The 19,842-nt window shown below is 50.1% G+C and overlaps 2 protein-coding genes across 3 annotated transcripts in view; one reads left to right on the top strand and one right to left on the bottom strand.

Annotated features, from left to right (window-relative positions):
* Positions 1–11,146, bottom strand: part of WDR70 (WD repeat domain 70) — a 367,195-nt gene extending 356,049 nt beyond the window's left edge. Inside the window, exons 1-4 of the mRNA XM_075330392.1 lie at positions 10,927–11,146; positions 5,652–5,714; positions 5,438–5,521; positions 1,179–1,284 (exon numbers count right to left, since the gene is read on the bottom strand). Coding sequence (XP_075186507.1) covers positions 1,179–1,284; positions 5,438–5,521; positions 5,652–5,706 — 245 coding nt within the window. The 5' untranslated portion in view covers positions 5,707–5,714; positions 10,927–11,146. The remainder of the gene's footprint in view (positions 1–1,178; positions 1,285–5,437; positions 5,522–5,651; positions 5,715–10,926) is intronic.
* Positions 11,147–11,435: 289 nt separating this feature from the next.
* Positions 11,436–19,842, top strand: part of NUP155 (nucleoporin 155) — a 181,348-nt gene continuing 172,941 nt past the window's right edge. For both annotated transcript variants that reach the window (XM_075328661.1, XM_075328657.1), the window contains exons 1-5: positions 11,436–11,716; positions 13,939–14,076; positions 14,310–14,406; positions 15,124–15,194; positions 15,287–15,379. In XM_075328661.1, coding sequence (XP_075184776.1) covers positions 11,572–11,716; positions 13,939–14,076; positions 14,310–14,406; positions 15,124–15,194; positions 15,287–15,379 — 544 coding nt within the window. In that variant the 5' untranslated portion in view covers positions 11,436–11,571. The remainder of the gene's footprint in view (positions 11,717–13,938; positions 14,077–14,309; positions 14,407–15,123; positions 15,195–15,286; positions 15,380–19,842) is intronic.

Genomic DNA, 19,842 nt, shown 5'->3' with positions numbered 1-19,842 from the left:
TTCTTTGTTTGAGGTACTATATAAACTGGTCACATCTAATATATAAAGCTGAATGTGTGTGTGTGTGTGTGTGTGTGATTGGCATCTGCACCGTCTTCTGGACCCCGAGAGCGTCATAGGCTATGTTTTGAGGGGAAATTTTAACCCCGCGCTTTACAGTTATTCACCAAAAAACCTGCCTCCATTAAAGCGAATGGAGCTGGGAGCAACAGTGCAGCCAGAACTTCAGAAGAATGTGCAGCCACGCCCTTATATGGAATGTTGGTGTGTCACAATGCAGCCAGGGAAAGAGACAGACACAGACAGGGTAAGAGACAGACAGGGTAAGAGACAGACAGGGTAAGAGACAGACACAAAGAGACAGACACAGACAAAGAGACAGACTGACAGGGAAAGAGAGGGAAAGAGAGAGACAGGTAAAGAGACAGACACAGACAAAGAGACAGACATTGGGAAACAGACAGACAGGGAAAGAGAGGGAAAGAGAGGGAAAGAGACAGACCGAGAAAGAGAGGGAAAGAGACAGACAAAGAGACAGACACAGGGAAAGTGACAGAGGGAAAGAGGGAAAGAGAAAGACAGGGAAAGAGAAAGACAGGGAAAGAGACAGACAGGGAAAGAGACAGACAGGGAAAGAGACAGACAGGGAAAGAGACAGACAGGGAAAGAGACAGACAGGGAAAGAGACAGACAGGGAAAGAGACAGACAGGGAAAGAGACAGAGAGACGGGGAAAGAGACAGAGAGACAGGGAAAGAGATTGAGACAGACGGAGAAAGAGACAGAGACAGTCAGAGACAGACAGGGAAAGAGACAGACTGACAAAAGAGATAGAGAGAGAGACACAGAGAGATATATACAGAGGGGGAGACAGACATTATAATTACATTTATATCTATTTGTTTTGTGGTTTTTGTGTGCAGAATACATTTTTGTTAATACATTCTATTTTGTTAACAGCAGTTATTAACCCGGACGAAGCCGGGTAGTACAGCTAGTAATGTAATAACACAGAATCTCTCAATACCCCATGCTTGGCTGTGCTATATTGATTTCTCCAAGCGCTTGAAATACAAATCTTATTAATTTGAAGTTCCAAGAGCATAGAAGCAGAGTATTTCGCTCGCACTATTGATGATAATGAGTGCGATGGTGTCAGACTGGAGTCACAGTTTGTACCTGGAGCTGGACTCCTTCTTCTTCCTCAGCCCAGAGCCGGACGCCGCAGGCATGGATGTCGGACTTGTTTGCGGTTTGTTTTCTTCCCCTTCTCTTTCTCGCGCTTCTATTTGGATATAAAAAAAATGAGATAAATTGAGCCGCAAGAGAGAAAGGTTTGCAGCAGAAATGCAGAAAACGAGAGAAAGAAGAACAATAAGATTAGAAATTACAGAGGAGCGACCATGACATCTCCCATAAGGGAATCGATCCACATAGAAATGTCTCCATTATTATTCCGGAGGAAGTAATTGAGGACCGTCCGTACCCCGGAATGTTTTCTATACGGCCGTATCATGACCTCCAGAAATACAATAGAGCTGTCACTACCGACCCCTCCCTCTAACAGTAATAATGAGATGACTCTGCTCATCCCGTCTCAGTCTACACAGTAAAGCTGACAAGAAGCAGAAATCACAAAGGGTCAAAGTACTTTGACTTCTAGTGATCAATAGAGTACAATATATCATAAAAGTGAGTACACCCCTCACATTTTTTTGTAAATATTTTATTATAGCTTTTCATGGGACAACACTGCAAATTTGACCCTGTGATACAATGTGCAGTGTCAGTGTGCAGCTTGTATAATAGTGTAAGTAACTCAGCACAGCCATTAATGTCTAAACCGCTGGCACCGAGTACACCCCTAAGTGAAAATGGAGAAATTGTGCCCTTGGTGTGAATATTTTGTGTGGCCACCATTATTTTCCAGCTCTGCCTTAACTCTCTTGGGCCTGGAGGTCACTAGAGCTTCACAGGAGACGCTGGATCCTCTTCCCTCCTCCATAATGACATCATGTTCATTCACCTTCCGTCTGAGGGTACCCCAATAGAGTTTAGGTCTGGAGACGCTCGGCCGGTCCAGCACCTTTACCCTCAGTTCCTGTAGCAATGCAGTGGGGGTCCTGGAGGTGTTTGAGGTTGTGATGTTGGAATATGAAGGGAGAAGACCGTGCTCTGCTCCAGTGTCACAGGACATGTTGGCATTCATGGCTTCCTCAATGACCTGTAACTCCCACAGCACTCATGCAGCTCCAAACCATGACTCTCCACCACCATGCCTGACTGTAGGCAGGACACCCTTGTCTTTGTCCTCCTCACCTGGAGCCACTGCACACGCTGACTCCCTATGAAACAAATAAGTTTATCTTGGTCTTGTCAGACCACAGAACGGTTCCAGTAATCCATGTACTTAGACTGCTTGTCTACAGAAAACTGTATGCAGACTTTCTTGTGCATCATCTTTAGAAGAGGCTTCCTTCTTGGACGACAGCCATGCAGAGCAATATGATGCAGTGTGTGGCGTATGGTCTGAGTACTGACAGGCTAAACCGCCATCCCTGTAACCTCTGCTGCGTATGGTCTTTGCACTGACAGGCGGACCCCCACACCCCGTAACCTCTGCAGTATGTGGTGTATGGTCTGGGCACTGACAGGCGGACCACCCCACCCCTGTAACCTCTGCAGCAATACGTCTATTCTTAACAGTCGACCTCTGGATATGACGCTGAACACGTGCACTCAACTTCTATAGTCGGCCATTGCGAGGCCTGTTCTGAGTGGATCCTGTTTGGTTATACCTCTGTATGATCTTGGCCACCGTGCTGCAGCTCAGTCTTGGTGGTGACAATCTTCTTATATCCTCGGCCATCTTTATGTAGAGCAACAATTCTTTTTTTCAGATACTCAAAGTATTCCTTGCCATGAGGAGCCATGTTGACCTTCCAGTGACCAGTATGAGAGAGTGTGTGTGAGAGATAACACCAAATGTAACACCCCTGCCCCCCATTCACACTGAGACCTTGTAACACTAATGAGTCACAGGACACCGGGGAGGAAAATGGCTAATTGAGCACAGTTTGGCCATTTTCACTTAGGGGTGTACTCACTTTTGTTCCCATCGGTTTAGCCATTAATGGCTGTGCTGAGTTATTTACACTGTTATACAAGCTGCGCACTGACACTGCACATTGTATCACAGGGTCACCTCTGCAGGGAAGTCCCAGGAAAAGATATAATAAAATGTTTACAAAAGTGTGAGGGGTGTACTTACTTTTGTGATATCACACGTCATTTTTTGGCGACAAATACTTTATCTAGTCATGGAAAGAATTAAAAAAAAAAAATCCAAGAAAGTAATGCGCCCAAAGTGTGGGAAAAATATTAGAGAACTGCAAGATATAGGCTGAGAAAAAACCCGAAATACGTCAGGACCCGCAGATCCGTATTACAGGGTTACACGTAGAAACCTTGTTTTTCCTTTTTTTTTTTAACCCATTAATCAAGGTCAGATCAGCAGATCAAAAAGTCATTAAATGTCACGTTACATTACATTGTTTCCACAAACACAAAAAAAAGTTGTCATTTTTTCTTTCCCTCCGAGTGTCCTCATCGGTCACACTGCCGATCTGAACCAGAGTGACTGGGCTCCAGGGTACTATGACCGATGTCTCTGCTGACTGCCAACAGCTCCCAAAACACTTAACACTCCTTATATATAGTCCTCAGTCAGTCTCCTTCTCCCTCTGGCTGCTGTAAATATAGCAACCATATAGTTCCCTGTCGTCTTCCCCTTCTGTTTCTTGTAAATATAGTAGTCAGTCAGTGTCCTTCTCCTCCTGGCTGCCATAAACGTGCTGATGTAAATGCAGTGCTCAGTAAGTTCCCAGTCACACTCCTGTATCCTCTGGTGACTGTTCACAATCAATCAGTCTCCTTCACCCCCCCCCCCCCCGGCTGTTATAAATATAGTCCCTTTTCCAGTTAGTCTTGTCCTCTAGCCGCTATAAATATAGTCTTTAGTAAGCCTCCACTCGGTCCTTTCGTCCCACTGGCAAGTGTACAAATAGTCCCCATTCATTTCCCGGTCAAATTCCTGTCCCCTCTGGTAATTGTGAACTATCTGAATACTATATTTACAATCAGTCTCCTTCCCCCATTGGCTATTATAAATATTGTCCCATTCACAGTCAGTCTCATCCTCTGGCAGTTGTACATATTGTGCTCAATAAGTTTGCCGCCAGTCCTCTAGCCTCTCTGGCAGCTGCAAATATAAAGTGCAGCAAGTTACAAATCAGTCTCCTTCCCCACCTGGCAGCTGTAAATATAAACTACAGCAAGTTACAAATCAGTCTCCTTCCCGATCTGGCAGTTGTAAATATAAACTAAAGCAAGTTGAAAATCAGTCGCATTCCTCATCTGACAGCTGTAAATATAAACCACAGCAAGTGACAAATCAGTCTCCCACCCCACCTGGCAGCTGTAAATATAAACTACAGCAAGTTACAAATCAGTCTCCTTCCCCATCTGACAGCTGTAAATATAAAATAATAATAATAATAATAATAATAATAATAGGTTTTATTTCTATAGCGTCAATATAGTCCACAGCACTTTAAAATTCAGAGGGGACATGTACAGACAATATGAGACAATACAGAATAACAAAATTGAGATACCAGGAGGAGTGAGGGCAAAAACTGCAGCAAACTACAGCAAACTACAAATCAGTGTCCTTCCCCACCTGGCAGCTGTAAATATAAACTACAGCAACTTACAAACAAGTCTCCATCCGCATCTGAGAGCTTAAAATATCAACTAATAAGAATAATAGTAATAATAATAGGTTTTATTTCTATAGCACCAATATATTCCGCAGCGCTTTACAATTCAGAGGGGACATGCACAGACAATATGAGACAATACAAAATAACAAAATTAAGATACCAAGAGGAGTGAGGGCAATAACTGCAGCAAACTACAGCAAAATACAAATCAGTCTCCTTCCCCACCTGGCAGCTGTAAATATAAATTACAGCAAGTTACAAATCAGACTCCTTCCCCACCTGGCAATTGTAAATATAAACAACAGCAAATCAGTTTCCTTCCCAATCTGGCAGTTGTAAATGTAAACTACAGCAAGATACAAATCAGTCTCCTTCTCCATCTGGCAGCTGTAAATATACTCCATTAACTTCCCCACCAGATAAATAATAATTGTACAATAGTGCAGTGAATAGTAATAGTACTATACACTGTCTTCCCCCACCCTCACACAAATGAAATATTCCTCCCTATCTTGGGTCTAGCTGTATGACAACTGACTGCAGCAGGAGCCTCCCCCCTATCTGCGACACTCCACAGTTGGACACACAGACTGCTTAGCTCTGCCCTTCACCCTCAGCACAGATCAGGAGAGTGCTCAAGGAAGAGCAACTTACCAAACGTTTTTTTGCTCCTCTCCACGGCTGTTCTACGCGTTTGCTCGAACATGGCTTCCAGGTCGAATGTCCGGGCCTTCTTACCTGGGGGTTGAAATAACAAATGAATTACTGCACCACGAAACGCTCCGGTTGCCACCGCCAAGACTGGAAAAGATGACGTCCGGTCCATTCAGTCGCCGGACGCTGCAGCCAATCAGTGTCAATAACTCACCAAACCCGGAGAATCCCATAGTGGAGGCAATGCTGGAGTCTTCAGAATCGTCCATTGTGGAAACTGGAATAAAAGAAAAGAAATACATGTAAAGCAGAGCTGCAACACGATCCGGGACCACGAGCAGCGGAGCGAGACTGGAGGATGTCTCCAGAGCAAAGGATTGGGCAGATTGCATTCAGCATGCCTGATCCTTCCTTGGCCCCAGCTCAGTAACTCTTATCTGGCCGTGCAGAGATGATCCCCCTATACAGCGCCATACTGTGCTGTACTGATCCCCCTATACAGCGCCATACTGTGCTGTACTGATCCCCCTATACAGCGCCATACTGTGCTGCACTGATCCCCCTATACAGCGCCATACTGTGCTGTACTGATCCCCCTATACAGCGCCATACTGTGCTGTACTGATCCCCCCATACAGCGCCATACTGTGCTGCACTGATCCCCCCATACAGCGCCATACTGTGCTGTACAGATCCCCCTATACAGCGCCATACTGTGCTGTACTGATACCTCTATACAGCGCCATACTGTGCTGTACTGATCCCCCTATACAGCGCCATACTGTGCTGTACTGCTCCCTCTATACACCGCCATACTGTGCTGTACTGATCCCCCTATACAGCGCCATACTGTGCTGTAGTGATCCCTCTATACAGCGCCATACTGCGCTGTAGTGATACCTCTATACACCGCCATACTGTGCTGTACTGATCCCCCTATACAGCGCCATACTGTGCTGTACTGATCCCCCTATACAGCGCCATACTGTGCTGTAGTGATACCTCTATACAGCACCATACTGTGCTGTAATGATCCCCCTATACAGAGCCATACTGTGCTGCACTGATCCCCCCATACAGAGCCATACTGTGCTGTACTGATCCCCCTATACAGAGCCATACTGTGCTGCACTGATCCCCCCATACAGAGCCATACTGTGCTGCACTGATCCCCCTATACAGCGCCATACTGTGCTGTACTGATCCCCCTATACAGCGCCATACTGTGCTGTACTGATCCCCCTATACAGCGCCATACTGTGCTGTACTGATCCCCCCATACAGTGCCATACTGTGCTGTACTGATCCCCCTATACAGCGCCATACTGTGCTGTACTGATACCTCTATACAGCGCCATACTGTGCTGCACTGATCCCCCTATACACCGCCATACTGTGCTGCACTGATCCCCCTATGCACCGCCATACTGTGCTGTACTGATCCCCCTATACAGCGCCATACTGTGCTGCACTGATACCTCTATACAGCGCCATACTGTGCTGCACTGATCCCCCTATACAGCGCCATACTGTGCTGTACTGATCCCTCGATACAGCGCCATACTGTGCTGTACTGATCCCTCGATACAGCGCCATACTGTGCTGTACTGATCCCCCTATACAGCGCCATACTGTGCTGCACTGATCCCCCTATACAGCGCCATACTGTGCTGTACTGATCCCCCTATACAGCGTCATACTGTGCTGCACTGATCCCCCTATACAGTGCCATACTGTGCTGTACTGATCCCCCTATACAGTGCCATACTGTGCTGTACTGATCCCCCTATACAGCGCCATACTGTGCTGCACTGATCCCCCTATACAGCGCCATACTGTGCTGTAATGATCCCCCTATACAGAGCCATACTGTGCTGCACTGATCCCCCCATACAGAGCCATACTGTGCTGCACTGATCCCCCCATACAGCGCCATACTGTGCTGTACTGATCCCTCTATACAGTGCCATACTGTGCTGCACTGATCCCCCTATACAGCACCATACTGTGCTGTAATGATCCCCCTATACAGTGCCATACTGTGCTGTACTGATCCCTCTATACAGCGCCATACTGTGCTGTAATGATCCCTCTATACAGCGCCATACTGTGCTGCACTGATCCCCCTATACAGCACCATACTGTGCTGTAATGATCCCCCTATACAGTGCCATACTGTGCTGTACTGATCCCCCTATACAGCACCATACTGTGCTGTAATGATCCCCCTATACAGTGCCATACTGTGCTGTACTGATCCCCCTATACAGCACCATACTGTGCTGTAATGATCCCCCTATACAGCGCCATACTGTGCTGCACTGATCCCCCTATACAGTGCCATACTGTGCTGCACTGATCCCCCCATACAGAGCCATACTGTGCTGCACTGATCCCCCCATACAGAGCCATACTGTGCTGCACTGATCCCCCTATACAGCGCCATACTGTGCTGTACTGATACCTCTATACAGCGCCATACTGTGCTGTACCGATCCCCCTATACAGCGCCATACTGTGCTGTACTGCTCCCTCTATACACCGCCATACTGTGCTGTACTGATCCCCCTATACAGCGCCATACTGTGCTGTAGTGATCCCTCTATACAGCGCCATACTGTGCTGTAGTGATACCTCTATACACCGCCATACTGTGCTGTACTGATCCCCCTATACAGCGCCATACTGTGCTGTACTGATCCCCCTATACAGCGCCATACTGTGCTGTAGTGATACCTCTATACAGCACCATACTGTGCTGTAATGATCCCCCTATACAGAGCCATACTGTGCTGCACTGATCCCCCCATACAGAGCCATACTGTGCTGCACTGATCCCCCCATACAGAGCCATACTGTGCTGCACTGATCCCCCTATACAGCGCCATACTGTGCTGTACTGATCCCCCTATACAGCGCCATACTGTGCTGTACTGATCCCCCTATACAGCGCCATACTGTGCTGTACTGATCCCCCCATACAGTGCCATACTGTGCTGTACTGATCCCCCTATACAGCGCCATACTGTGCTGTACTGATACCTCTATACAGCGCCATACTGTGCTGCACTGATCCCCCTATACACCGCCATACTGTGCTGCACTGATCCCCCTATGCACCGCCATACTGTGCTGTACTGATCCCCCTATACAGCGCCATACTGTGCTGCACTGATACCTCTATACAGCGCCATACTGTGCTGCACTGATCCCCCTATACAGCGCCATACTGTGCTGTACTGATCCCTCGATACAGCGCCATACTGTGCTGTACTGATCCCTCGATACAGCGCCATACTGATGCCCCTATACAGCGCCATACTGTGCTGTACTGATCCCCCTATACAGCGTCATACTGTGCTGTACTGATCCCCCTATACAGCGTCATACTGTGCTGCACTGATCCCCCTATACAGCGCCATACTGTGCTGTACTGATCCCCCTATACAGTGCCATACTGTGCTGTACTTATCCCCCTATACAGCGCCATACTGTGCTGTACTGATACCTCTATACAGCGCCATACTGTGCTGTAATGATCCCCCTATACAGCGCCATACTGTGCTGTACTGATCCCCCTATACAGAGCCATACTGTGCTGCACTGATCCCCCTATACAGTGCCATACTGTGCTGTACTGATCCCCCTATACAGTGCCATACTGTGCTGTAATGATCCCCCTATACAGTGCCATACTGTGCTGTAATGATCCCCCTATACAGCGCCATACTGTGCTGTACTGATCCCCCTATACAGCGCCATACTGTGCTGCACTGATACCTCTATACAGCGCCATACTGTGCTGCACTGATCCCCCTATACAGCGCCATACTGTGCTGTACTGATCCCTCGATACAGCGCCATACTGTGCTGTACTGATCCCTCGATACAGCGCCATACTGTGCTGTACTGATCCCCCTATACAGCGCCATACTGTGCTGTACTGATCCCCCTATACAGCGTCATACTGTGCTGCACTGATCCCCCTATACAGCGCCATACTGTGCTGTACTGATCCCCCTATACAGCGTCATACTGTGCTGCACTGATCCCCCTATACAGCGCCATACTGTGCTGTACTGATCCCCCTATACAGTGCCATACTGTGCTGTACTGATCCCCCTATACAGCGCCATACTGTGCTGTACTGATCCCCCTATACAGTGCCATACTGTGCTGTACTGATCCCCCTATACAGCGCCATACTGTGCTGTACTGATCCCTCTATACAGCGCCATACTGTGCTGTAGTGATACTTCTATACACCGCCATACTGTGCTGTACTGATCCCCCTATACAGCGCCATACTGTGCTGTAGTGATACCTCTATACACCGCCATACTGTGCTGTACTGATCCCCCTATACAGCGCCATACTGTGCTGTAGTGATACCTCTATACACCGCCATACTGTGCTGTAGTGATACCTCTATACACCGCCATACTGTGCTGTAGTGATCCCTCTATGCACCGCCATACTGTGCTGTAGTGATACCTCTATACAGCGCCATACTGTGCTGTAGTGATACCTCTATACACCGCCATACTGTGCTGTAGTGATCCCTCTATGCACCGCCATACTGTGCTGTAGTGATACCTCTATACAGCGCCATACTGTGCTGTAGTGATTCCTCTATACACCGCCATACTGTGCTGTAGTGATTCCTCTATACACCGCCATACTGTGCTGTAGTGATACCTCTATACACCGCCATACTGTGCTGTAGTGATCCCTCTATACACCGCCATACTGTGCTGTAGTGATTCCTCTATGCACCGCCATACTGTGCTGTAGTGATACCTCTATACACCGCCATACTGTGCTGTAGTGATCCCTCTATGCACCGCCATACTGTGCTGTAGTGATTCCTCTATACACCGCCATACTGTGCTGTAGTGATTCCTCTATACACCGCCATACTGTGCTGTAGTGATACCTCTATACACCGCCATACTGTGCTGTAGTGATCCCTCTATACACCGCCATACTGTGCTGTAGTGATACCTCTATACACCGCCATACTGTGCTGTAGTGATTCCTCTATACACCGCCATACTGTGCTGTAGTGATTCCTCTATGCACCGCCATACTGTGCTGTAGTGATCCCTCTATGCACCGCCATACTGTGCTGTGGTGATACCTCTATACAGCGCCATACTGTGCTGTAGTGATTCCTCTATACACCGCCATACTGTGCTGTAGTGATCCCTCTATGCACCGCCATACTGTGCTGTAGCGATACCTCTATACAGCGCCATACTGTGCTGTAGTGATCCCTCTATGCACCGCCATACTGTGCTGTAGTGATACCTCTATACAGCGCCATACTGTGCTGTAGTGATCCCTCTATGCACCGCCATACTGTGCTGTAGTGATTCCTCTATACACCGCCATACTGTGCTGTAGTGATCCCTCTATGCACCGCCATACTGTGCTGTAGTGATACCTCTATACAGCGCCCCCTGTGGCCGGTGCAGGCTCCATCATACCTGGTATTGCTCCTGGCTGCAGCTCTCTCTCTCGCCAAAGTTCAGGCCCCGCCCCTTCAGTCAGTTCCTGATGCTCTACAGGAAGCGGGAAGGGTCACACTCAGTTTTCCGCGTTTCTTTATTACTCACACCTCAGACCTCCGTCCACACAGAGCGGCACTTGCAGCACAGAATGCACGGAAACCTTTCTTCACAATATATGTAACAGGTTGCCAGTAATAAACATGGCCGTTACGCCGTACATTCCGTCACCACGGTAACCGGCGTGTCTGGCTACAGGAAACAGTAAGGGTCAAAATTAGTAATCTTTTACTTTTGATTCCTCCCTGAATTCTTACATGTATTTTATTAGTTATAATAGTGCAGAGCCCTACAGTGGAAGAGTGACCAAATAATCACAATCACTGGAAACACATACAAGATAAGGGGCAGAAGGCTACTTGCCCACAGTCAATATGGCCGCCGGTCAGAACCGTCTCCTAGGAGACGTGACGCCATCAGCACGTTCCGGGGCTGACTGCCGGGCGCAGGGCGATGATGTCATCCCGACTTTGCGCGGTTAGCGCTGGGCGCACGTTGTTTTGAACCTGACGTTTCACTCCTAGAACCGGATTTCTGGCAGATAATAACTAAAGTCCGAGCAGAATGCCGAGTGCAGCTCCGGGGGCCCCGGCAGCCAGCGCCGCCATGCAGGAAGCTCTGGAGGGAGCCGGGAGAGTGATCGAGCGGTTACTGCAGGAGGAGAGAGCGCACCCCGACCTGTCCGACCTCCTCAACGTCCCGGCCCACAGTAAGAAAGGGCTGTAAGGGGGGCAGGGAAGAGGAACGGGTGCAGTACTGGGGGTGGCCGCTGGGAGGAGCAGTGAAGAAAGGGGGAGACAGAGACTGGGGGGGATGCTGGGTACAGAGATGGGGGGCACACAGGGGAAAGAGACCAGAGATGGGGGGGGGAAATAAGGGGTGACAGATCAGAGATGAGGGGGGATAGGGAAGAGAAATGACAGCAGTACTGGGGCGGCCATTGTGGGGAGCAGTGAAGAAAGGGGGAGACAGATGGGGGGCACACAGGGGAAAAAGACCAGAGATGGGGGGAATAAGGGGTGACAGACTAATGAGGATAGGGAAGAGAAATTGGGGAATTACCGGGTTGAGCAGTGGAGAAAGGGAGCAATAAAGGGGAGACGGGACGGAGGGGGGGACACACGGGAAAGAGACGAGAGATGGAGGGGGATAAGGGGTGACAGACCCTAAGATAAGGGGGAATATGGCAGGGAAATGGGGGCGGCTACTGGAGCAGTGGGGAAAGGCAGAGGAGAGTGGGCAATGAGGTGGAGACAGAGTACAGAGGTCGGGGGAGAGAGACCAGAGGTGGGGGCATTCCGCACAGTGGAAACTGTTAAGAGGTGAGGGAGGCGCACAAGGGATAAAGACCAGTGGGGGGGGGTAAGAAAGACAGAGTCCAGAAGTGAGGAGTGATAGGGCAGAGAAATGGAGTGGCTGCCAGAGGGCGCAGTAGGGAAAGGGAAGAGTCAGTGGAGAGGGGGCAATATGGGGAGGACACAGGGAAAGAGACTAGAGATGAGGGGAGAAAAGTGCAGAGAAATGGGGGTTTCCACTGGAGCAGTTGAGAAAGGGGGAAGTTAGAGGAGAGTGGGCAATGAGTAGAGACAGGGTGCACAAGTTGGGGAGACACCGGGGAAAAAGACTAGATAAGAAGGGACGGAGGGGAGAGAGATCAGAGGTGGGGGGGACACGGGTGAGTGACCAGAGGTGGGGGGGGGGGACACGGGTGAGTGACCAGAGGTGGGTGGGGGGGGACACAGGGGTGAGTGACCAGAGGTGGGTGGGGGGACACAGGGGTGAGTGACCAGAGGTGGGGGGGGACACAGGGGTGAGTGACCAGAGGTGGGGGGGGGGCACAGGGGTGAGTGACCAGAGGTGGGGGGGGGACACAGGGGTGAGTGACCAGAGGTGGGGGGGGGGGACACAGGGGTGAGTGACCAGAGGTGGGGGGGGACACAGGGGTGAGTGACCAGAGGTGGGGGGGGGACACAGGGGTGAGTGACCAGAGGTGGGGGGGGGACACAGGGGTGAGTGACCAGAGGTGGGGGGGGACACAGGGGTGAGAGACCAGAGGTGGGGGGGGCACAGGGGTGAGAGACCAGAGGTGGGGGGGGCACAGGGGTGAGAGACTAGAGGTGGGGGGGACTCAGGGGTGAGAGACCAGAGGTGGGAGGGACTCAGGGGTGAGAGACCAGAGGTGGGAGGGACTCAGGGGTAAGAGACCAGAGGTGGGAGGGACTCAGGGGTAAGAGACCAGAGGTGGGGGGGACACAGGGGTGAGAGACCAGAGGTGGGGGGGACACAGGGGTGAGAGACCAGAGGTGGGGGGGACACAGGGGTGAGAGACCAGAGGTGGGGGGGACACAGGGGAGAAAGATCAGAGATGGGGGGGACACAGGGGAGAGAGACCAGAGGTGGGGGGGACACAGGGGAGAGAGACCAGAGGTGGGGGGGACACAGGGGAGAAAGATCAGAGATGGGGGGGACACAGGGGAGAGAGACCAGAGGTGGGGGGGACACAGGGGAGAGAGACCAGAGGTGGGAGAGGACACAGGGGAGAGAGACCAGAGGTGGGGGGGACATGGGAGAGAAACCAGAGATGGGGGTGGATAAGAATGACAGAGATCAGAGGCCACTGGAGGGAGCAGAAAGGGGAGAGTCAGAGGAGAAGGAGGCAATGAGGGGGAGACGGGAGAGAGATCTGGGAGGATTTAGGTGAGATAGACAGAGGAGAAGGTAACAGGAGAGAGGGGCTGTAGGTGAGGGGCGCTGATGGCTGAATGTGTCGGAAATTGTTTTATTGTAGACTCAAAGCCATAGGAAGAATATTTAGTGAATGTTTTTGCTATTTCCCCTAATGACGGCGATCATGTCTGTAGCTTCTGTTTCTGTGATCGTCACCGGTTTCCCCTTTCCTCTAGATATTTACTGCTTTTTTTAATGTTTTAGATTGTCCTACAGTGTCGGGAATGACGGAGATGGATTACCCCCTGCAGGGCCCGAGCCTGATGAGCATCCCCAGCCTTCCAGAGCTGAGCGCCATCCGCAGAGTGCCGCTCCCCCCGGAGCTGGTGGAGCAGTTTGGACGTATCCTCATATATAGCGTGTACTTCTGTTACGCAGGAAAGACCCCAAAATGGGGAAATCTAGTACTAGATGGGTATCGGTAGAATCCCCTGTGATGGACCCCACGCCCGGTCGCAGGGTCTCTTCTACCCATCCAGCTATGAGCAGATTAGGCCATTGGGTCGGACTATGGTCTCTGTGTCTGACAACACTACCTCTCGTTTGTGTGTTTGCTCCTTACATCAGAAATGCAGGGATGCAGTGCAACTGCATGATGGGTGTATTCCCCGAAATCAGCCGGGCCTGGCTAACGATCGACAGCGATATCTTCATGTGGAACTACGAGGAGGGGTACGTATAGAGGACCAGGAGTGACCAGTGAATGTGTCCTGGTTGCTCTATAGGAGAAGCTTGTAGTTTGCAGTGTGAAGGTAGCCTGGGCTATAAATTGTTTGTTCAAATGTAATAAGAATATCTGTGTATGTAAATAATCAAAATATAGATGTAGTAGCATAATTATCTTTGTGTCTATATGGCAATTGCACAGACGCCATAATATGATTCTAAACTGTATATAAGCGTAAGAGTTAACCAAGGTACAAATGAACAAGGGAGATATTCATTAAGTTAATTGGGAGCCTTATCAGTGGTTTCACATACAAAAAGAAGGAATAATGAGCAGAGAGGTATTTTATAACATACTGGGAAAAACTGTGGCGTTGAATACTCTCTACTCCCTGTTCTAGTTTCAAGGTCAATGTTGCATTCTGTATAATTGAGCCTTTTCAATACACGAGTCCAGTCTATGACATTGGCTCATACAGGAAACACGTCTTGTGTGATCATTGTCTGATTCATTAATATCTGCGCAGATATATAGCTAATTCGATCCGTGCCTCTGAATACTCTGAATGAAGATACCATTAGCTATCTTCACCTAAATTTCTCCCTTGACAGCAGCAGGCCGCATTGATATTGAAGATGTCTGATTCATTAATGCTTCTTGGCTTTCTTGGCATTGTTGTAAAATATCTAAAAACACAATGTTTGTATCCTTTCTTCTATTAGAGGCGACGTGGCTTATTTCGACGGACTCAGCGAGACGATTCTGTCTGTCGGACTTGTAAAGCCGAAGGAAGGTGAGGAACGAGCGCCGTGTGTCCCGGAGGATGCTCAGAGGATCCATGTGGAGCAGGTCTCACTCCGGCCCTTGTGTTTCTGTGTCTTCCAGGGATTTTCCAGCCTCACATTCGATATTTGCTGGTTCTCGCGACTCCTGTGGATGTCGTTATTTTAGGAGTCAGCTTCACCAGTTTACAAACAGGTCAGTGTCCGACGTAAACACTATTAGAAGGGTCTTTTTACAATAAGTGAATCCCATTGTTCTCTATATTTATGGGGAAATATTTTTTAAGTTATCCACTACTCATAGGATGTGGGATAGGTAGCTGATGACTGGGGACCCGTCGGTTGGGTCCCTCAACAATGGACCTGCGGAACCACAATCTGCGCTCTGCAGCTTCGTCCTGAATGCAGAGATGTCTATGCGCGGCCTCCATGCCATCTATTGTCAATGGGAAGGACAGAAATAGCCGAGCGCTGTACTAGGAGTCCCATAGACAATGAATGGTGCAGTGGCCGAGCATGCTTACCTCTGCTCCTTTCACGACCAGGCTGCAGAACCCTATTCCTGGGATCGTTGGCATGATCAGACCACCAGGGGTCAGCACATTGTTGTATCCTTTATATCGGGGGTGGGTAACCTTTTTTTTTCTGCCAGTGGTCATTTGGAAATTTCTACCAACCTTCAGGGGCCGCAAAAAATTCAGACATCCCAGGAAGGGCTGGGGTCATATATACATCACAGGAGAAGCTGGGCATATATATATATATATATATATATATATATGTACATCATAGGAGGGGCTGGGGGCATATACACATCAGAGGAGGGGCGGTGGCACGGACAGCACTGGCGGTGGCACGGATAGCACTAGAGGGGCACGAACAGGACTGGGGCACATGGACAGGACTTGGGGAGTACAGACATCACAATAGGGGCACAGACATTGCGTTGGTGGCAAACACCACTGGATTGGTGGCACACAGAATTGATGGGCATACACAGTTTTAAGGGGGTTCACAGCAGGCGGAAGCAGGGGTCTCCCAACAGGGGAGGCAGGAGGATCACAGCAGGGGGAGGCAAATACAGCAGGGAGGTCGGTAAATCTGGGGCTCCTTCTGTAGGACGGGAGCTCAGTGAATTTCTTTATCGTTCCTATGGGAGACCCAGACCATGGGTGTATAGCTACTGCCCCCGGAGGACACACAAAGTTACTACACTCAAAACGTGTAGCTCCTCCCTCCTAGCATATACACCCCCTGCTAGCCAGATCTAGCCAGTTTTAATGCTTTGTGTCAGGAGGATCACACACACACATGCATCCTTTTTTGATTTTTCATTTTTTCTAAAGATTTGGAAGAAAAGCGGGTCCACTGGACTCCCGGCATGTCCCTTCACACCCCCCTGGCGGCGGTGCTGTTAAGGTTGACTTCAGGGCAGGAGCCCTTCATGCCGCGCTCCTTCACCATCCCTTAGGGGCTCTGGCTTGAAGTTAGAGCCCACACGGTTCTCACTGCCTTGCAGGAGACCGGCCTCCATCCGCAGCCCTTTTGCAGGACCCTGCTGGACGGAGCACTGAACCCCCACCCAGGGACTGGGCCCTGCGTCTCAAAGCTAAGTATAGAGACGTTATTCAGAGGGTCCTTCTGCAATGTGGGGCACTTTTATTGGGGGGGACAGTGATTTACTTTGATAATGCTGCTTTTTACTGTGTTTCCGGCCGGTTCCACGGTTTTTACTGAGAACCGCACTGATGATGCCTGATTGTCGGCCGCATGCATAACTCTAGGCCCCGGCTTCAGCCGCGGCCTAGTTTCGTTTCGTTCCCCTGCATGTCATTCATGCAGGGGGACACTGCAGCGCCGGCCGCTCTGCACAGGGGAGGACACTCCTTGTTGAGGAGATGATTCCCTCCCCTGTACATCTCCTTAGCCCTCCGATTCCCGCTCCTGGGTTAACCCCCGCCCCCCCCCCTCACTCTGGCGCCATTTTCTCAGCGTTCTTAGTACACTGGTCGGCGCTGGCTGCTCTGCAGTGCAGAGGGAGTGGATATATGGCTGGGGGTCCAGGCTTGGAATCCGTAGGGCACTCATATAGCGGCCTGATAAGTCACAACCTCTGGTTGTGCACTTTTATACACTCTCAGGGCATTCTGAAGGAGTTAATTCTTTATTATAGAACCTCCTCCTCAGCAGCATGTCTCACACTAGGAGCAAAGCTCCAAGGCTGTACACTACATGTTCTGCATGTAAGCTGATATTGCCTGAACCGGCACAGACCCACCCTGTAATGGTTCTTATGTGGTGGTACCTCAGCCTGGAGTCTCCCCAGGCTGACCCCTGTCTTGGGTATTCTAGACATTCTAGACAGAGCCCCCACCTCTGCAGCATGTCTCACAGAGCGAGGCTGCAGGCTGTTTTTATTGTCCACTAATCCTACAATAAACTCATAGTATATTCAAAAAGATATTCAAATAAATTATTTTCCAAGTGGATTCAATATCAATTTTATTATTTTTGTATTTTTTAATTTTTTTATATTTTTTGGATACACAAAGTGCAAAAAGTGCAGCATAAAAACACCATACGTTTGGGTAAACAGAAGAAACAGGACAGTGCGACCCAAGTGACAGGCTATAATCAGAAATTCGTATAATAATCTTGTATGCAGCATTCACAAGGCAATAAATATATATACATATAGCAGCGCCCAGGGATATGTAACCCCAGATTAAAGTGCTTCTTTATAGTGCTATTTAGTCAAATGACATATTTCATATTTCTTTTTCGCTCCTAATTGGGAGACCCAGACAGTGGGTGTATAGCTACTGCCTCTGGAGGCCGCACAAAGAACTACACTTAAAAGTGTAAGGCCCCTCCCCTTCTGGCTATACACCCTCCCGTAGGAGTACGGATTCCTCAGTTTTAGCTTTGTGCGCAGGAGGTCAGACACGCACGCATAGCTCCATTGTTTTTAGTCAGCAGCAGCTGCTGACTATGTCGGATGGAAGAAAAGAGGGCCCATACAGGGCTCCCAGCATGCTCCCTTCTCACCCCACTCTATGTCGGAGGTGTTTGTAAGGTTGAGGTACCCATTGCGGGTACGGCGGCAGGAGCCCACATGCTGATTCCTTCCCCATCCCTTTTTACAGGGCTCTGGGTGAAGTGGGATTTACTGGTCTCCAGGCACTGAGACCGTGCTCCATCTACAGCCCCTGGAGAAGATGCTGGATGGAGCGGAGTACATCAGGGACATGGCCCTGCTTCCTCAAGGTACTCTGTGTCCCCGTGCATTTGGCGCTCACACAGCAGCATGCTGGGTGTTGTAGTGCGCCGGGGGACATCAGCGCTACGGCGCTTGTGCCATGGCCTCATTCAGCTTCGCTGAAGCAGGCACACTTCTGGGAATCGGTCGCGCCGGCCGCTGGGACTGCGGCGCGGCTGGCACTTGTGGTGCGCCGGGGACTTCAGCGCGGCCCGCGCTTTTACGGCGGCCGCGCTGATAACTCGAGTCCCCGGCTTTTGCGGCCTGCTTCCGTTCGTTCCCGCCCCCAGACCTGCCAGTCAGGAGAGGGGCGGGACGCTGGTCAGTGCATCAGCGCTGAGGGCTGGAGTCGTTTTTACATACTCCAGCCCTCACAGTAGGCACAGAGGGGACACTGTTTCCCGCACTTTTGTTTGGGAACTCCCACGGACCGCCCCTCTCCACAGACGCCGGCAGCCATTCCTGCTGACACGCTGAGCTGCAGAGGGGAGCCGGGGAGACCCAGACAAGGAATTCTGCGCCTCTTACCCGCTATTCAGCGGGCGGTAAGCAGCCCTCAGGGCTCACCCCCTCTTGTGCCAGTAGTATTCTTAGTATTTTGTCTCTACAAATACTTGGTATTACATAGCGCTGGTCGCCCTTTGGCTATAGACTCTCTCACATTGCAGAGAGCCAGCAGCATGTCGTCCGTAAAACGCAAGGGTGCCAAGGCACAGACATTATATGCTTCCTGCACCGCATGTGGGACTTTTCTACCGGCAGGCTCCACGGACCCCCATTGTGTGCAGTGCTCGGCCCCTGCGGCGCTTGCACAGTCGGGACCTCTGCTGGACGTGACCCAGGGTGTACCACCTGTGAATGCTGTCCAGGTGACAGGAACTGAGTTTGCAGCTTTTGCTGACAGAATGTCTCTCACTATGTCACAAATTCTTGACACATTGCGAGCTAGGCCTGTACTTCAGGCCACGGACACTGTGCAATCATTGCCCCCTGGTCCCCCTCAGCTGAATTACCTCCAAGCTCCGGGACGGGCACATACACCTCAGGGTGAAGACTCTGACTCGGACGATGGCCCCGGGCAGCCTAAGCGGGCTCGCTATGACGGGCCTTCACATTCATCTCAATGGTCAGGATCCCAGCGAGATGAATCTATGGGTGATGAGGCGGACGTAACTGATCAGGATTCTGATCCTGGGACCGCTCTCAATCTAGATACACCAGATGGTGACGCCATAGTTAATGATCTTATATTTAACATCAATAAGATGTTAAATATTTCCCCACCAGCTCCTCTTGTAGAGGAGTCAGCTTCGCAGCACGAGAGAATCCATTTCAGATACCCTAAGCGTACATTAAGCACTTTTCTGGACCACGCTGACTTTAGAGACGCAATCCAGAAA

Source organism: Anomaloglossus baeobatrachus, chromosome 1 (genome assembly GCF_048569485.1).
Source record: "Anomaloglossus baeobatrachus isolate aAnoBae1 chromosome 1, aAnoBae1.hap1, whole genome shotgun sequence".
NCBI lineage: Eukaryota > Metazoa > Chordata > Amphibia > Anura > Aromobatidae > Anomaloglossus > Anomaloglossus baeobatrachus.
Note: the sequence above shows the minus strand (reverse complement) of the source record. Positions and strands in the feature narration are given on the sequence as shown.